The sequence below is a fragment of the Pipistrellus hanaki genome (genome assembly GCF_964339955.1).
Source record: "Pipistrellus hanaki genome assembly, chromosome: 2".
NCBI lineage: Eukaryota > Metazoa > Chordata > Mammalia > Chiroptera > Vespertilionidae > Pipistrellus > Pipistrellus hanaki.
Genome location: NC_140504.1, coordinates 38,927,188 through 38,944,157, shown reverse-complemented (window position 1 = coordinate 38,944,157; position 16,970 = coordinate 38,927,188). Strand labels below are relative to the sequence as shown.

General features: G+C 45.6%; 2 protein-coding genes across 2 annotated transcripts; one reads left to right on the top strand and one right to left on the bottom strand.

The window, feature by feature from the left end:
* Positions 1–744: 744 nt before the first annotated feature.
* LOC311617652 (5-hydroxytryptamine receptor 3C-like) lies at positions 745–6,755 on the bottom strand (the record flags this gene model as incomplete). The annotated part of the gene is made up of 9 exons (XM_084874211.1): positions 745–974; positions 1,091–1,306; positions 1,495–1,699; positions 2,163–2,323; positions 3,628–3,797; positions 4,075–4,184; positions 4,617–4,661; positions 5,310–5,476; positions 6,689–6,755. The coding sequence occupies 9 exons, from the start codon at positions 6,753–6,755 to the stop codon at positions 745–747; spliced, it is 1,371 nt and encodes a 456-aa protein (XP_084730337.1).
* Positions 6,756–11,666: 4,911 nt separating this feature from the next.
* LOC311617659 (small ribosomal subunit protein eS24-like) lies at positions 11,667–13,130 on the top strand. The gene is made up of 2 exons (XM_084874235.1): positions 11,667–12,012; positions 12,249–13,130. The coding sequence occupies exons 1-2, from the start codon at positions 11,753–11,755 to the stop codon at positions 12,409–12,411; spliced, it is 423 nt and encodes a 140-aa protein (XP_084730361.1). The 5' UTR covers positions 11,667–11,752; the 3' UTR covers positions 12,412–13,130.
* The last annotated feature ends 3,840 nt before the right edge of the window (positions 13,131–16,970 follow it).

Here is a 16,970-nt window from a genome sequence, read left to right as displayed (position 1 = left end):
CTGGTCTCGGCCATTTAACTTGAACTCTAATTGAGGTCCTTAACTATCTTTCAGGCCCTCCCCTTAACTATCTTTCAGAAGGCCCTCTCTGTCTAATTTTGTGAAATCAGAGGAATCTGTCAGTATTAAAAAAATGACACAATGTTTATTTCAAAGAGCAATTTTAGAAATGAGAGAGGTAAAGGAAAATGAAATGGAAATGATTGATGAAAGAAATATTTTGCAATTATAACTATTTTATAGTAATTTCTTGCAAATGAGATTTTACTTTTGTATTCTTTTAATCTCTGAAAGTGTCTGAGAGACTTAAAATTAAATAATATTACAATACACTTGTTTAGGGTGAAGTATCAAAACTTCTGCAGGAGGACTCTCCACCCTAGAGTTTGTGGACCTATCTTAAAGGTACTGAGGGGTCAATGCTTCCTGGAAAGTCATTTATTGGGCCAATCAATCAAGGAGAGATTGCACTGACCTGGACCTTGATTGATAAGGAAGTCAGAGTTAAGTTAGGTGTGGACACTAAACTTGTGCAGGAATGATGACCATGGGATATGAGAGGACCATGGCTGTTCTGAACCTACTCGGTAGGACTGTGTTGAAGTTTTGAGAATGTAAAGAGGATATGGTAGTCATTGGAGAAGTAAGTGGTTAAGATTAGGAAAGAGGTCAGGGTTTGGCTGATCCTAATACAAGGAGAAACTCAAACTGTGGTTTGCCGAGAGAGATGGATGTGGTTGTCCGTTAGGTGCTCCAGAGGATGATGACCGAGGTGATGAAAGTGGCCATGAAGAGCAGGTAGAGGCGGAACAGCAGGGTGTCCAACAGCAGGCTGAACTGAACCCACAGGCTGACCAAGTGCTGCTTCTGAGCCTCATCTTCCTGTTGGCCCCTTGTTGGCTCAGGGCACCCATTTAACTCTGCCTCTGGGGGACCTGGCGCCTTCTCCACCAACTCCACAGGTTCCTTCAGACCTACAGAGAAAAATAGACTCAGCCATGGGCTGTGAAGGTTAACTGGGAGGGAGGAGGCTGAAGCAGAGAAACGAAGGTGTTGGAGGAGAAACTGTGGGCAGTGCTGACTTCCTTACCAGGCAGGTTGGCAGGGGCGAGACCCAGACCCTTGTTTCCCTTCTGGGGTGCAGTGGGACAGCATTTCATTGGGCTGGTGCAGTGCAGAAGCAGGGAATGGAGCCACCGGGGCATGGGTGGGGGCTGGGTGGTGGCCAGGTGCAGCAGGTAGGTGATGAAAATGGTCTCCAGCAGGCTGACCACCATCAGGGACAGGCACAGAGCAAAGTAGACACCTGGAGACAAATGCAATTATAATTAAACGAGGGTGGATCATCTCTACACGTTTCTTAAGCCTCTTTCCCCAAATCCAATATTCCCCCAGAACGCCTTTCCTCCTTAAGTGGAGAGGCAGCCAGTACTCTGGGTTCCCTTCTCTGTCCTCTGCTGCCTTCTCTTCCCCAGAAAACGGGAGGGGCCATACTGATGAGGGGAGTGCCACTGGCAGGGAGTAAGTCATTCATCAGGAGCAGGAAGACGTTGTAGCCCAGCAGAAGGGTTATCTTGAATGGCGCGCGGCTCTCGCTTTCCGCAGGCAGGAAGAAGCTGAGGGCATCGATGGCAATCAGAAAGCCACTGGGCAGCAGAAGGTTTATGATATAGAGTCTGGGTCTGCGCCTGATGGCCACCTGGTGGGGAGGAGACAGTGTGGAGAAATGCGTCAATTAAATTGATGCTAACGGCTCAATTGTCTATTGGACTCTAATTTCTGCTGATGTGCAGTTTGCCTGGTTACGGGATGATGTCTTTAGGTAACACATGCCCTTCTACAGAAATGCCCCCAGTTTGCCTTCTAATTTTCATTTGTGTCCAACCTGCTGGGAATACAACTCTAGATGTTTAGGGGAAAGTAGGGCCCTTTGCACCATCCGATGGTGGTTTTTCCATCGAGGTGGGAGCCCGGCTGCTCCTCTTCTCTGTAAGGCAGAGGCCCTTGGCGATCCTTCTTTAGGACCATTGGGGTATAGGTTGGAGTGGGGAGCAGATGCTTAACCCCCTAAAGCTTTTTTTTATACCTCAAGAAGCCTTGGAATGAGAGAAAAATCACAGAGCAGTTGGGATAGGAAGCCAAAGAGTGATTCCTGGACTTACATAGAACGTGATCTGGTCATACACGTTGCTGCCCACAGACATCTTTAGGGTGGACTTGGTGATGCCCAGGAGCTCCCACTCTCCCTGGGTCTGAATGACGTTACGAGACGTATCTGTTATCTCCCTCACTTCCTTGTCCAGGCCCAGAAGCATGCTGTCCACTGCAAGGGGGTCAGGGCAGCTCAGTCCACAAGTTCCTAAGCCTCCTGTCCACAAAATTCAATTCCTCCCCACTGAGTTTCCTCAACAAACTTTCCTCTTTGCCTTTTTAAAAGCAGGGCATCAGGCTTTTTCAGCAGTGGGTTCCAGGACCGGCAATTCATCTGCGTGTGCTGCGGCACTGATTTTGTTATTGTTGTTGAAAACAAGGATGAGTCAAAGTTGTTATGGGAATTTTGGATGTGACTCAAATGAGAGCCATTCCCATTTTCCTTCTCAATTCCCCGGGTGTATGGGGCTCTTTTAGTGGAATCAATCATGAACAGCTCAACATTTTTATCATTACCTGTATGCCCATTTAATGATTGATGTATTCAATTCTGCCACGTGATACCTGGTGGCATTCAGTTACATTGATTTAGTGTTTTAAGTGTGTTAGCTATTAAAGAAAAAGGGTTGAGCCAAAAATTATAGAGGTTCAGTAGCTCAGGGTCAAATACGGTGCAAAGGCCATTTAAGACTAAAGCAATAGTTTGGTGGCTTAAAAAAATAATTTATTGAGGAATTAAAGCAGTAATTCTTAACTCTGCACACTAGCAAAACCTGGGGAGATACATACAAAATAACAGTACCTCCTAGTGGATGTGGCTCAGTGGTTGAGTGTTGACCTATGAACCAGGAGGTCATAGTTTGATTCCCTGACAGGGCCTTTGGGTTGGGGCTCAATCCCCATTAGGGGACGTGCAGGAGGCAGCTAGTCAATGATTCTCTCTATCATTGATGTTTCTATCTCTCTCTCCCCCTCCTTTCCTCTCTGAAATCAATAAAAATAAATATATTTTTCAAAATATTTTTTTTAAATTATTTTTTTACAGAGAGGAAGATAGAGGGATAGAGCGTTAGAAACATCAATGAGAGAGAGAGACATGGATGTTTCCTGTACACCCCCTACTGGGGATGTGCCCACAACCAAGGTACATGCCTTTGACCGGAATCGAACCTGGGGCCTTTCAGTCCGCAGGCCGATGCTCTATCCACTGAGCCAAACCGGTTTCGGCAATAAAACTATATCTTAAAAGTTAAGAGCATCTGGGCCCCACCTGGAATAAAGAAATTGTTCTAAATGGAGTTATTTGGTCTCAGAAAGATATGCTCTAGGGTGTTGTATAGTTATTGCTATTTTTAAGAGCTTTAATGGGCAGCCAGAGTTGAGAAACACTGGTCCAAAACTTTCCCTCATAATAACTACACCACTTATTGTCTTCCTGTGAATCCAAAAATAGCGGCCAAAACGTGTCTCACTCACCTGTGTAGAGGAAGGAAGTGAAGGTGAAGGTGCAGTTCTGTTGGTCAAAAGGGAAGTAGAAGATGTCCAGATTACAGATGCTGGTCACCCGCACTGGCCTATCGTACTGTATCCGACCGTCACTGCTGATGTATGCGGAGAGACCTGGAGGTGCCCGGTCCACATCCATGCTGTTTTCGAGAGGAGAAGTGGGTGCTATGGGTGCCTGAATCAGCCTGTGTCTCCCTTTCTTCCCAGGCCTTCCCTTCTGGGCTCTGCTTTTGGGTTCTTTCTCTAATGTCCCTCCATGTCGCCTGTGCTACTCACTCCTCATGTGTTTTGTGGGAGTCAATGAATTGAGGCCATGCCCCTGTCTGAATCTTTTGGTGTCCCCGTCCCCTGCACTTGATCCTAGGCTGTTCTTTTCAGATGGGCTTCATACAGGCTTTTTCCAGCCCAGATACGCACGATTCCATAATGAAGATATCTGGAAGCCACAGGTTTTCTGCCGATACAGTGAGTTTATTGACATCGACACACTCTTCCGGGTTCCAGCTGATGAAAGGATTATCCCATATCTACAGGCAGGGCAGTGGGAAACAGAGGTCCAATCAACCTCTCCTATTCTTCTTTAGACTCCGATCCTCTAACGCCACTCATGTCCCTACTGACCATATCCTACCTCCTCCTTTATCTAGCCAGCTGTCATTGGCAAAATGCCTCACAATGGCCTTTTTTTTCAGCCAGCCTTTAAATATAGTCTAATATCACTTAGACCCAGGAACACATCAAGAGATTGGCTTACAACCACTTGGCCATGTTCTTGGGTCACCATTTCTGCCTTCCTAAGATGCTCGGGGAGATTTGTGTCCACATTGTTCTAAATGGAGTTATTTGGTCTCAGAAAGATTTATACATGGGCTATAGGTTTGGACTGGAAAACCTTAAAGTAACTCCTCAAAAATCCCTTGTAAATGGAAGTGGGAAGGGGATAGTTGAAGCTGCCTTACCAAAACAATCCACAGGAATGACGTCAGAAGCTGGAGATGTGCATCCTGGTGAAGAAATTCCCACCCAGGGCCATTAGTGCATGAGTGCAAGAAAGACTTGCCCTGCTCCAAGGTCATAGTCTTAATAATATTGACTAATGTATTGGGCAAGGGATAGTTCTAAATGTTGGACTGTCTAGCCAAAACCGGTTTGGCTCAGTGGATAGAGCATTGACCTGTGAACTGAAGGGTCCCAGGTTCTATCTGGTCAAGGGCATGTGCCTTGGTTGCAGGCACATCCCCAGTGGGGGGTGTGCAGGAGGCAGCTGATCGATGTTTCTGGCTCTCCATCCTTCTCTCTTCCTTTCTGTAGAAAATCAATAAGATATATTTTTAAAAAATAAATGTTGGACTGTCTTTTCATTACTTGCCTCCTCTTGTATCTAGGTACCATTCAGGTTTTAATCAACAGACAGATCACTTCCTTTTAGAGCTTTCAGAAAGAACAGGACTCACGGACAAATCAGTCCTGAAAAAAATACCACTGCAGCTTTCTTCTTTATGCTTCCCCATCCCATAGGGAACCCCTCTATTTATACAAAATCCATTCCGAGTACCTATTGCCCATCACTAGACCAGTACAATGCTGGGTCGACAGGACAGAGGATCCTTGTGCCTTATTAGAAGCTATGGAAAGTGGGGACCAGGCCTCACCACTTCCAGGATGGCAGACAGGGTGAAGGAGATGTTGACATGAGTGGGGATGCTGTAGTTGATGACCGGACGGAAGGCCTTTCTGTCAAACACTGCTTGGAAGGCAGCAGGATCCACCCCATGCTGGTCAAACCCTGAGCAATTGATGGTGAAAGGGTCGGCTCTTCCTGTAGAGAGCAGAGACTCCGTGAGAGAGGGTCTCCATGGCCAGGCCGGAGCCCCTTTACAGAGAGAGAAAACAGGGGACACACTGGGAGGAACAGGTAAACCCTCCTTCCTGTACCCAAACCACCCAAGGCCAAAGCCCTTCCTGCCAGGGTCGGAGGATGAGCTGGTCTGGTAGGCAAATGGTGGAAGTCTATGTGGTGAGCTGAGTCAGGGCTCTATCCTCATTCCCATTGTTTCATCCTCATGCAAAACCTGCCTAAACCTATATGCAAACCAGCCTTTTAGTGGGCCCAGCACAAGGCTCTTGGGCTCTTGGGCCCACCGAGTAGACCGCCCTAAAATGGGTAGTTAGTCTTCTCTGATGTATTTCTCTTTTGCATTTCTTCCTCAGGGACTTCTGCAAGAATGGATGCATCAAAAAGATACGAGAAGCAAACAGCAGCACTGACTAGGTGGATGTGGGAAATATGTAGTAGGTATTCTGAATGGATGTTTACTTTGAATCTATGCATTTTTATGTTGCTTGTCTCAGATTTAGTGACCCCAGATATGTTGGGGTTTGTTCCCAGCACTGGAATTATTAGGTGATAGCACTGAGCATATACTGTATGCCGATCACATAGTGAGGCCTGTGCGGTGGTGTTCCTTGGCCGTGGCCAGGGAGTACCTGAGCAGAATCTTTGCCCCATTTTCATCTTTGTTTGTTCTTTTTCTCTGCCTGCTCCTCTTCATCTCCATTTCCTTTCATGCTGTGGAAGCTATGTACCCTGACTTGGAACAAATATTCCCCTGGGGAAGCAAAGTATCTACTTCCTTTTGCCTCAGATTGTCCCCCACCTTCCCTCAATGCTTCACTTCTCCTTCAGGGCATGTTTAAAACTAGTTTGCTCTTCTCATAGATACCATATAAAAGGAAAGAGATAGATAGGAGAGTGGTGGAAGGAGCAATGGGGTCAGTGGAATGGTGGGATTGGAGAGGTGGTGAAATGGGACAGTTTGGTAGGCCCCTATGCAGGTAGGAATAGAGGAAGGCTGCATGCCCTAATCAGTGGAACGTCTTTCTATCTGTCACCAAAAGGGAATCAAGACACAGACATTATGGAAGAAATATTTAACATCTTAATTCTGAACGTCCTCCAAGTACTAAAGGGGAATTTCTAGATGTCCTTCAGAACCACTCTCTGGTCTTCCCTGTTCTTGCCCCGTCTTACCTTGATGCAGAAGGCTGACAGTGAGGTAGAGGAGGAGTTCCCCCCCAGGGGGCCACTCCCCTTCCATCTTTCTCTTCTGGATTCTTCTCTGAGGACTCACCAGGAGCTCCCAAACCCTTGGGCTTAAAGGAGCTCAGACCACACCTTGGATCCTGGTTTTGAATACTGCTCATGACAGGTGACCACTCCCTGGTGAGGGCTGTGGCCAGAGAGGTCACTGCAAACTGTTCTGCTTTTGCCTTCAGGCTCCGGGCAGGGAGGAAGTTAGGCCAAAACTAAGGGAGAAGGGCCGGCCTGTTCGGCTACTCTGTGCTGAGATCAGTAACAAAATAACTTGCCTTAGTGAGGAGTGTGGGCTGGGGAAATAAGAATTATGTTCTTTTTTTAAAAAAATATATTTTATTGATTTTTTACAGAGAGGAAGGGAGAGGGATAGAGAGTTAGAAACATCGATGAGAGAGAAACATCGATCAGCTGCCTCCCACACCCCCCCTACTAGGGATGTGCCTGCAACCAAGGTACATGCCCCTGACTGGAATCAAACCCAGGACCCACTGAGCCAAACTGGTTTCGGCAAGAATATTGTTCTTGTAAGACCAAGTAATCTGCAGATTTGGAAAGGTGACAATATTTAAGGATTTGGTTATGTATTCACTAGGTTTAATTGCAAATACCAAATTATAATTTTGGCTCATATCTTCATTATCTATTGTTTATATTTTCCCAACACCGTTTATCTAGATTTCCTCTTTCCAATCTCTCTGCCTCCCTGATTCATTCTCCACCAAATCAATGTTCCGAATACATTTTTTTTTTTTACTCTATGCATTAATTACCTGACACTAGAAGCCATAATATTAGCAGATAGCAGAGCTGTTTTTAATGTTTTATGTTATCAATAGTGTTATACATTATCATAAACTAGTAATCTCAGATAACATCCATATTAATGGCATGTATCGATATTATATCTTATGTCACACCTCTATAAAAAACAATCAGATGCCGAAAGAGTGAATTGAAGCATTGTTTTGTTACATTAGTTACATTTCCCAGAAAGACTTGGAAATTTTTTTCTTGCAGAAGGGTAAAGTTTCTTTTAGAATACAAAAGAGACTTTGTTCAGAATGAGAGATCATGACAGCACTCACTATAAAGTGCTGAGGAAGAGGGTAGGAATGACTCAGGGGCCCAGAAGAGGAAAGTATAGGAGAGAGGGCTGTAATATCTTCCACTTGGAGATGTGCCATGTGTGCAGTCTTTCAGCCCACAAATTCTGTACATCATTTCTTTCCTTCCTTAGAAACTTGGTCAAAAGATTGGACCATCGTGTCATGTAGGACCAAAGTCCTGCTATGTCTGTATCCACATGGACACATACACGTGACACAGGGGACTCCTGGACTGGATAAGAGAGAAGAACTTCTTAAGAATTATTTTATTTGTTTTTCTATTACAGCTTGCACTCAACACTATTTTTTAAAAACATGCTTTTAATGACTTTTAGAGAGAGAGGAAGGGAGAGGGATAGAGAGATAGAAACATCATCCATCAGCTGCTTCCTGCACACCCCCTACTGGGGATCAGATGCAAAACCTGGTATGTGCCCTGATCAGGAATGACCTCAACACCTGAGCCACACCAGGCAGGCAAGAATGAAGGACTTTTGAGGGGTGCTTGAGTTCTGCAGGTGGGCTAGGCTACCAGATTTGGGGTCCAGGAAAGGAAGGTTAGCATCGAGCCCTGCTGAAAGTGGCTGAAGATGGTTGCTGTAGATCTCGTTTTTATCCAGGTTGGCTGAAAAACTGCACCTACGTCTACGGGTTGGTTTCTAAAGTAAATTTAGCTGCCAGGGGATGGAGATGATAGGGGCAGGAGAAATAAAGTAGTCAGGCATGGATTTATCCTACCTGGGGAGTCAGAGTTGCAACTCTGGGATCTGGAAATCTCAGGTAATACTGCTGCTGGTGGTAGTAATGATAACTAACATTGAGTACCTTACCATATGCCAGGCATTGCGATGTCTTTCTTACCTACCTCACTTTAAGTATGCCTCCCAACAATCCTGTAGCGCAGATATTAGGCAGCAGTATGTGGTAAAAGCAATGTGGCCAAGGAAATAGATGGCGATTGGACCTTATATTTTCTGACCATATTTTAAAACACAGTAAGTTTGAGGAAAAATAAATCTTATCATTAACAACAACAACAAAATAATAATAATAATAAATGAACACCCCCAATTAATTGATCACCCTATCTAATGAAGAGGGAATATGCAAGTTGACTGTCATATCCACAAAATGGTGGCACCCAGTCCCCTCAGCCCTGCTGGAGTACACAGTCCTTCAGCCCAGCCAGGGGGGCAGTAGGCCCATGGTGTGCCCAGACCCACCCTCAGCTTCCAGTCACCCAGGGCCCGCCCGAGGCACAAGCAAGCCTTGGATGATGGCTGCCCAGCCACCCAGTGCCGCCCTAGGCTCAGATAACCAGGGCTGCCCGGTGTAGCCCCAGCAGAGGTGTGATGGGGACATTGCCTTCCCCTGATCGCCAGGTCGCCTCCCACCCCTGAGGGCTCCTAGACTGTGAGAGGGGACAGGCTGGAGTGAGGGACACTCCCCCCCCGCCCCCCCCCCCCCCCCCGCTCCAGTGCATGAATTTTCATGCACTGGTCTCTAGTCTTTTATAAGAAACATCTGAAATGATGAATGAGAGACCATATTCAAGTAAAGCAATAAAAATGGTAGTACTTAAAATAACGAGGGTTGCAGGTTTTCTAATGCTTACAGCGCATAACAAGCCATATAAGACTCACATATAAGTCTCGGCATGGACATGGGGCCCCTTTCAGCCTTCAGAGTTCTTGGGTGTAGTGTATGCTTCCCACACTCGCCAGCCCTCCGTCTCAGTCAAATAGTTAAGCACCTGGAATGCCTGTTTGGAAGGCCGGCTCTCCGAGTTCATCCCAGGACAGAGTTCCTTGTTACAAATGTGCTTTGGACATTCCTCCTGGGTGTGCCTGCCTCCTCCTTCCCTTCTCCAGTTGGCTCTCTGATATTTAGACAGGGCTTCAGTAGCTGGGTTATCATTTTCTAGGGCCATTAAGGAATAGCTTTACCCTACATTCCCAGGAATATCCTGGGGAGTCCCTAAAACTCCCATTTTAGCTCCAGGCACATGTCTGTCCTAAGCCAAGCTGTGGGCTTCCCTGGTGACCTGGGATTAGGAGGTGGTTCAAAAACTCTTAGCTGATTCGGGGGTCACTGTGTGAGGGCCAGGGACTTCCTCCACATTCCCTGCTTTCTCTGGGCATCTTTGGAGTCTCCATCTTGGTTTCACATATCTCTAGGATTCTTAGGCACTCAGCTGGGACAGCTGTAGACAGAGGCTTTGCATTTGGACTTTAACTGCCTCCTTGGGCAAATCTGGGGCCAGTTAAGGTCTCCAGTGAGCCTGGGATTGCCCAGAGCAGAGATTCCCATTCGTGGTACTATTGACATCTGGGCTGAATATTGATTTTTTTACAGAGAGGAAGAGAGAGGGATAGAGAGGGATAGAGAGTGAGAAACATCGATGAGGGAGAATCATCGATCAGCTGCCTCTTGCACACCCCTCACTTAGGATGTGCCCGCAACCTAGGTACATGCCCTCGACTGGAATCGAACCTGGGACCTTTCAGTCCGCAGGCTGATGCTCTATCCACTGAGCCAAACCAGTCTCGGCTGGGCTGAATAATTCTTTTTTGGGATGCTGTCCTAGGATTGTAGAATGTTTAGCAGCATCTCTGGCCCACCAGATGCCAGTAACATGCCCCTAAACCGGTTGCAACCATTAATAATGTCTGCAAATATTGCCAAAGGTCCAGCTGGGGTAAAATTGCCCACTGTTGCGAACCACTGGCAACTTGGATTCCTAGGGATTTAACAACTTTGTTGATCCCAAATCATTATAGGATGGCCACCATGTCCTCTCCTCTCATTCCTTGTTCTGACTGGCAGGGCAACTTCTGGTCTATCTCCATGGAATTTCCAGGATGCACAGTGAGTAGCCACCTGAATATCCTTTCCAAGCTTCTTGGTATTAGTATCTGATATCTCCATGGCTGTGCTCTGGGGAATCAGGAAAAGTGAGGTTGGGCAATAGAGTCCCCAAGGCTTCAGGCTACTGAGGCCAGAGGCACAGACACTGGGCTTAGGGTCCCAGGTGAGCTACAGTGTCTGGGGTTCAGAGACAGGGGTCCAGCGTCCAGACCAGCCAGGAGGGTCTGGGGAGGTAGGCTTGAGAGCTTGCTCTACTCTGAGAGTTGGGCAAGTATCATCTTGTTCAGTTACGTAGGCCCTGTGGAGGCACCAGATGGGTATGGTCCTTGCCCGGGGCACACATCTTGTTCTGGCTGAGGGCTACCCAGGGTGTCTGAGCAGAAAGAACCACGGAGCTTCAGAGGGGCCAGAGGCTGGGCTCAGAGCACTGGGCATGCCTTCAGGGGTTAAGAGATGTCAGCAGTGGTTTGAGTTAGTGCTGAGGATATGGCTGGGTTTCTGAGTCTCATATTTGGGAGCAGTCTTAGACCTACTAGAATTGGAAGATACCATCGGCCTAGGGCAGTGGTCTGCAAACTCATTAGTCAACAGAGCCAAATATCAAGAGTACAAAGATTGAAATTTCTTTTAAGAGTCAAATTTTTTACACTTAGACTTCTTCTAATGCCACTTCTTCAAAACGGACTCACCCAGGCCGTGGTATTTTGTGGAAGAGCCACACTCAAGGGGCCAAAGAGCCGCATGTGGCTCGAGAGCCGCAGTTTGCTGACCATGGGCCTAGGGGATGGGCGTTTCCTTGGAATCTTTGTTTTCCCCTGGAGTTTCCTTCACTCCAGTTGCAGCTCAACAATGGGCCCCCCCAGCTGGGAAAGCATATCCTTCATCTTCATGCAGCATAAGCCAGCTTTTCTAGGAGTGTAGAAAGCCAAAGTAAAGAATCTCTCATTCTGTACGTGTTGATATGATTGGCCAAGGAAGAGTGGCTCTCTTTTCCTCCCTGGCTGCCTGAAGATCAACCTTCATCATGAATGAAACAGTAACTATCCGGACCAGGAAGTTCATGACCAACAGACTACTTCAGCGGGAGCAAATGGTTGTTGATGTCCTTCACCCTGGGAAGGCAACAGTAGCCAAGACAGAAATTCTGGAAAAACTAGGCAAAATGTATAAGACTACACCTGATGTCATCTTTGTGTTTGGATTCAGAACCCACTTTGGTGGTAGCAAGATCACTGGCTTTGGCATGATTTATGATTCCTTGGATTACGCAAAGAAAAATAAAACATAGACTTGCGCCGAAACCGGCTTGGCTCAGTGGATAGAGCGTCAGCCTGCGGACTGAGGATCCCGGGTTCAATTCCGGTCAAGGGCATGTACCTTGGTTGTGGGCACATCCCCAGTAGGGGGCATGCAAGAGGCAGCTGATCGATGACTCTCATAGATGTTTCTAACTCTCTATTTCTCTCTCTTCCTCTCTGTAAAAAAATCAATAAAATATATTTAAAAACAAACAAACATAGACTTGCAAGACAAATAAAACATAGACTTGGCCTGTATGAGAAGAAAACCTCAAGAAAAGAGAGAAAGGAATGCAGGAACAGAATAAAGAAAGGCAGGGGGACTGCAAAGGCCAGTGTTGGTGCTGCAAAAAGTGAGCTGGAGATTGAACAACAGAAGGAGTAAAGATTCTTCAGGGACTTTATCTGCTGTGACTGTGCAGATTTTTCATGAGAAGATTAATAAGCTAAACTTTTATGTGGAAAAAAAAAAAAAAACTCTCTAGAAACTATGTGGTACCATCAGCGCCCTCTGGCTTCACACCTGATCACCTCCTTAGTGATATCACTCCCAGTCTGGCTTCTTCTAAATTAGCCTCCACTGTGCAGCCTGTGTGATTTGTTTGAAATGCAGATGGGACTGTATCCTTCTTTTTTTATTTTAAAAAATATATATTTTATTGATTTTCTACAGAGAGAGGAAGGGAGAGGGAAAGAGAACCAGATCCATCGATGAGAGAGAAACACCAATCAGCCACCTCCTGCACCTCCACCCCCCTCACCCCACTGGGGATGTGACCTCAACCAAGGCACATGCCCCCGACCGGAATCGAACCCGGGACCCTCCAGTCCACAGGCCAACGCTCCATCCACTGAGCCAAACCAGTCAGGGCAGACCCTATCCTTCTTATGTTTGAAATCTTTCCATGGTTTCCATTGTCTTTAGAGTTATGTTAAGAATGCCTGGGCTGAAAATTTGTATTTCCAACCGATTTCTGGGTGAGACTGTGTCTCCATGCCCTGGGACCACACTCAGAAAACCGCTGGCCCACAGGATGAAATCTAGCTCCTCAGCAAGACTAAAAGGCTCTTTGTGACTTATCTCCCACTGCTCTTTCAATCATTTTTGCCTTGGATTTTATGTTCTAAAAGAATTATTCTTTAAAAAAGAAAAAAGGAATTGTTCTTATCTCTTAAATGTGTAAGGATTAGCTTACACATTTGACCCTCACCTCTTTGGCCATAAATCAGAATCTTCACCCCATATCAGAATTGCAGGCAGTAGTGATCAAGAATTTACATTTTTAACTAGATCCACAGCTGATTTGAATGTTCATGGGCCTCGGACTAACATGGAAAAACACTGTGTATTATATAGCACCCCAATACTCACTATGTGATTTTACTCCTCCTCCCTCAACCTAAAATGTATCTTCTACCATTGACCACATGTTCCACTAATAAATTATTTTTAAAAAAATATATTTTATTGATTTTTTACAGAGAGGAAGGGAGAGAGATAGAGAGCTAGAAACATCGATGAGAGAGAAACATCGACCAGCTGCCTCTTGCACACCCCCTACCAGGGATGTGCCCGCAACCAACATATATGCCCCTGACTGGAATCGAACCTGGGACCTTTCAGTCCGCAGACCGACGCTCTACCATTGAGCCAAACCGGTTCCGGCCACTAATAAATTCTTAAAGATTCAGCTCAACTCAAGCTTTAGTCATCTATGAATACCTCTCTCTCTCTCTCTCTCTCTCTCTCTCTCTCTCTCTCTCTCCCCCCCCCCCCCCTCTCTCTCTCTCTCTCTCATACACACACACACACACACACACACACACACACACACACACACTGCTGAAATCTGTTGTGATCCTTCTATTGGAAACATCCTTTACAAGTGCGCCTACCCTCTTGCTCTGTAACCTGAGAGCAGAATGCATATTTTGTTCCACCCCCACCTTCCCTCAGTGTGTGGCTTACATTGGTGTTTAATCAATAAATGTCAAATACCTGGTTGTCAGTTCACCATGGATGCGGAAAGACACAGCCACCTTGGACAGATGTAAGAAAGGAGGTTTGGAACCTCAGGGGAGTCCTGAGGCCATAGCAGAGAAGTCACTCGCTGTTCCCCCATGTGGCTGAGGCGTGGGCCTTCATCCTGGGTGCAGGTAGGTGGGGGTGGGGGCTGGCAGAAGCACAGCAGTATGAAGCAGGTAGGATCCAGAGGGTAGGAGCCAGGGCTCAGCCTTTTCTTTCTGTCTGCTCCCTCTAAGTTTCCAGGAAAGGGCAGGCTCAGAATAGCTTAACCAGAGCTACCATTTATTGAGTTTGTGCCATGTGCCCTATACTATGTTAGGCATTTTATTTATAGTACTCATAGCCTCACCACTGCTTTGAGAGGTCAGCACTATTACTCTCATTTTACAGATTAGGAAACAGGTGCAACGAGGTCAGGTCATCCTGCTCAATGCCCACCCATGTGGGAATAGGAAGAATCCAGATTCAAACCCAGGTCAATCTGATTCCATTGCTCTTTCCTTGCTCTTTTCGTTATTCTACAGCCGGGAAGTCTGATGGACTGGATCAGTAGACCCTCAGGTTTCCCAATGAAATCCCAGGCCTAGACAATGCCTGAACATTGTTTAACAAAGTTAAACAGTGGGGACAGGAGTTATACTTTTGCAAGTCACAGACAGGAGCAACTTTCTCCTTAGCTAATTCTAAGGTGGTAGTGGGGGCAAGGGAAGGGATCACAATGCATGGCATTCTGGTGGCTCCATTCATCTGCAATCTGGGGGAATCAGGTTGAGAAAATAGCTTTAAACTGGCAAGGGCAGAATTAGTTGGTGGATGGGGAAGTGAGAGTCATTGTTTTGCAGCCCAAATGGATGGCACCCACAAGCAGAGACTGTTGCCAGGGCTCAGGAGTTAGGAGCCCAGGACGCAGGCCAAACGTCCTGCAGGATGGGGTAATAGTTGAGGTCAGACTGGCTATGGTGCCTGGAGCAGGAGAGGTGGAGGGTCAGGAAACTCTTGAAAGGCACCTGGGAAAAGAGCCCCAGAGACAAGCACTCACTTGTAGCTGCCACTTTGACAGGCCCAACCTCAGATCCGAGCTTCTTTGTAAGTGTGGCAACCCATTATTTGTCATTTTACTTTTCTCCACTTCATTTTTCTTATCTAAAAAAATGAGAGGATTGAACTATAAAGTCTGTAATTCTTTATGTCTATTACCTCCCACCTACAAGTCAATTCTGCTCTTTAGGTGTCAGCCTGCATGATAAATAGATGTTCTTTAGTGTGTCACATTTGGCTTTCTAGTTTCTGTACACTTACCAGTGATTTATAAAAAATATTTTATTGCTGCTCAGCCAGCGTAGCTCAGTGGTTGAGCGTCGACCTATGAACCAGGAGGTCACAATTCAGTTCCCAGTCAGGGCACATGCCTGGGTTGTGGACTCAATCCCTAGTGTGGGGCATGCTGGAGGCAGCAGATCAGTGATTCTCTCTCATCATTGATATCTCTCTCTCTCTCTCTCTCTCTCTCCCTTCTTATTTGAAATCAATAAAAATATTTAAAAAATATTTTATTGTTGATAGTATTACAGATATCTCCCATTTCCCCCTTTCCCTTACTCCCAGTCCCTACTCGCCCCTAGGTCTGTGGGCTGTACATATAAGTATATAAGTTTTGTGGTTTATCTCTTCTCAACCTTACATCAAGATATGTCAGTCTGTTCCATGCCTCCATGCATCATGCCTTATTTTATTGGACAATTGATTTTGTTCACTAGATTCTACAAATAAGTGAGGTCATGTGATATTTGTCTTTCTCTGTTTGGCTTATTTCACTTAACATATTTTCCAAGTCCATCCATGCTGTCGCAAAGGGTAAGAGATCCCCCTCTTTTTTTTTTTTTTTTTTTTTTTTTTACAGTTGCATAGTATTCCATAGTGTAAATGTTCCACAGCTTTTTTATTCATTCATCTACTGATGGCACCTGGGCTGTTTCCAAATATTAGCTATCATAAATAATGCTGCTATGAACATAGGGGTGCAGATGTTCTTTATGATTGGTGTTTTGGAGTTTTTTAGGATATATTCCCAGAAGTGGGATCACTGGGTCAAATGGGAGTTTCATTTTTAATTTTTTGAGAAAACCCCATACTGTTTTCCATAGTGGCTGCACCAGTCTGCATTTCCACCAGCAGTGAACTAGTGTTCCCTTTTCTCCACATCCTCACCAGCATGTGTTGTTTGTTGATTTTTATTTTTATTATTTTAAAAATGTATTTTATTGATTTTTTTGCAGAGAGGAAGATGAGAGTTAGGAGCATTGTTGAGAGAGAGACATCAATCAGCTGCCTCCTGCACACCCCCCACTGGGGATGTGCCCGCAACCAAGGTACATACCCTTGACCAGAATCGAACCCGGGACCTTTCAGTCCTCAGGCCGACGCCACTGAGCCAATCTGGTTTTGGCTGTTTGTTGATTTTTACAATAAAATGATAGCCATTCTGACAGGTGTGAGGTGATATCTCATTGTGGTTTTAATTTGCATTTCTTCAATGATTAGAGACTTTGAGCATATTTTCATATGCCTCTTGATCATTCATTCGTATGTCCTCTTTGGAGAAATGTCTATTCAAGTCTTCTGCCAATGATTTTTTATGGTGTTATTGTTGTTGTTTTGTTAATCCTCACCCAAGGATATTTTAAAAAATATGTTTTTATTGATTTTAGATAGGAAGGGAGAGGGAGAAGGACAGAGAGAGAAGCATCAATTGGAGAGGAAGGTAGAGGGAGAGAGAGAGAAACATCAATGATGAGAGAAAATCACTGATTGATGCCTCTTACACACCTTCTACTGGGGATGGAGCCCACAACTCTGGCATATGCCCTAATGGAATAGAACCGTGATCTCCTGATTCATAGGTTAAAATTCAACCACTG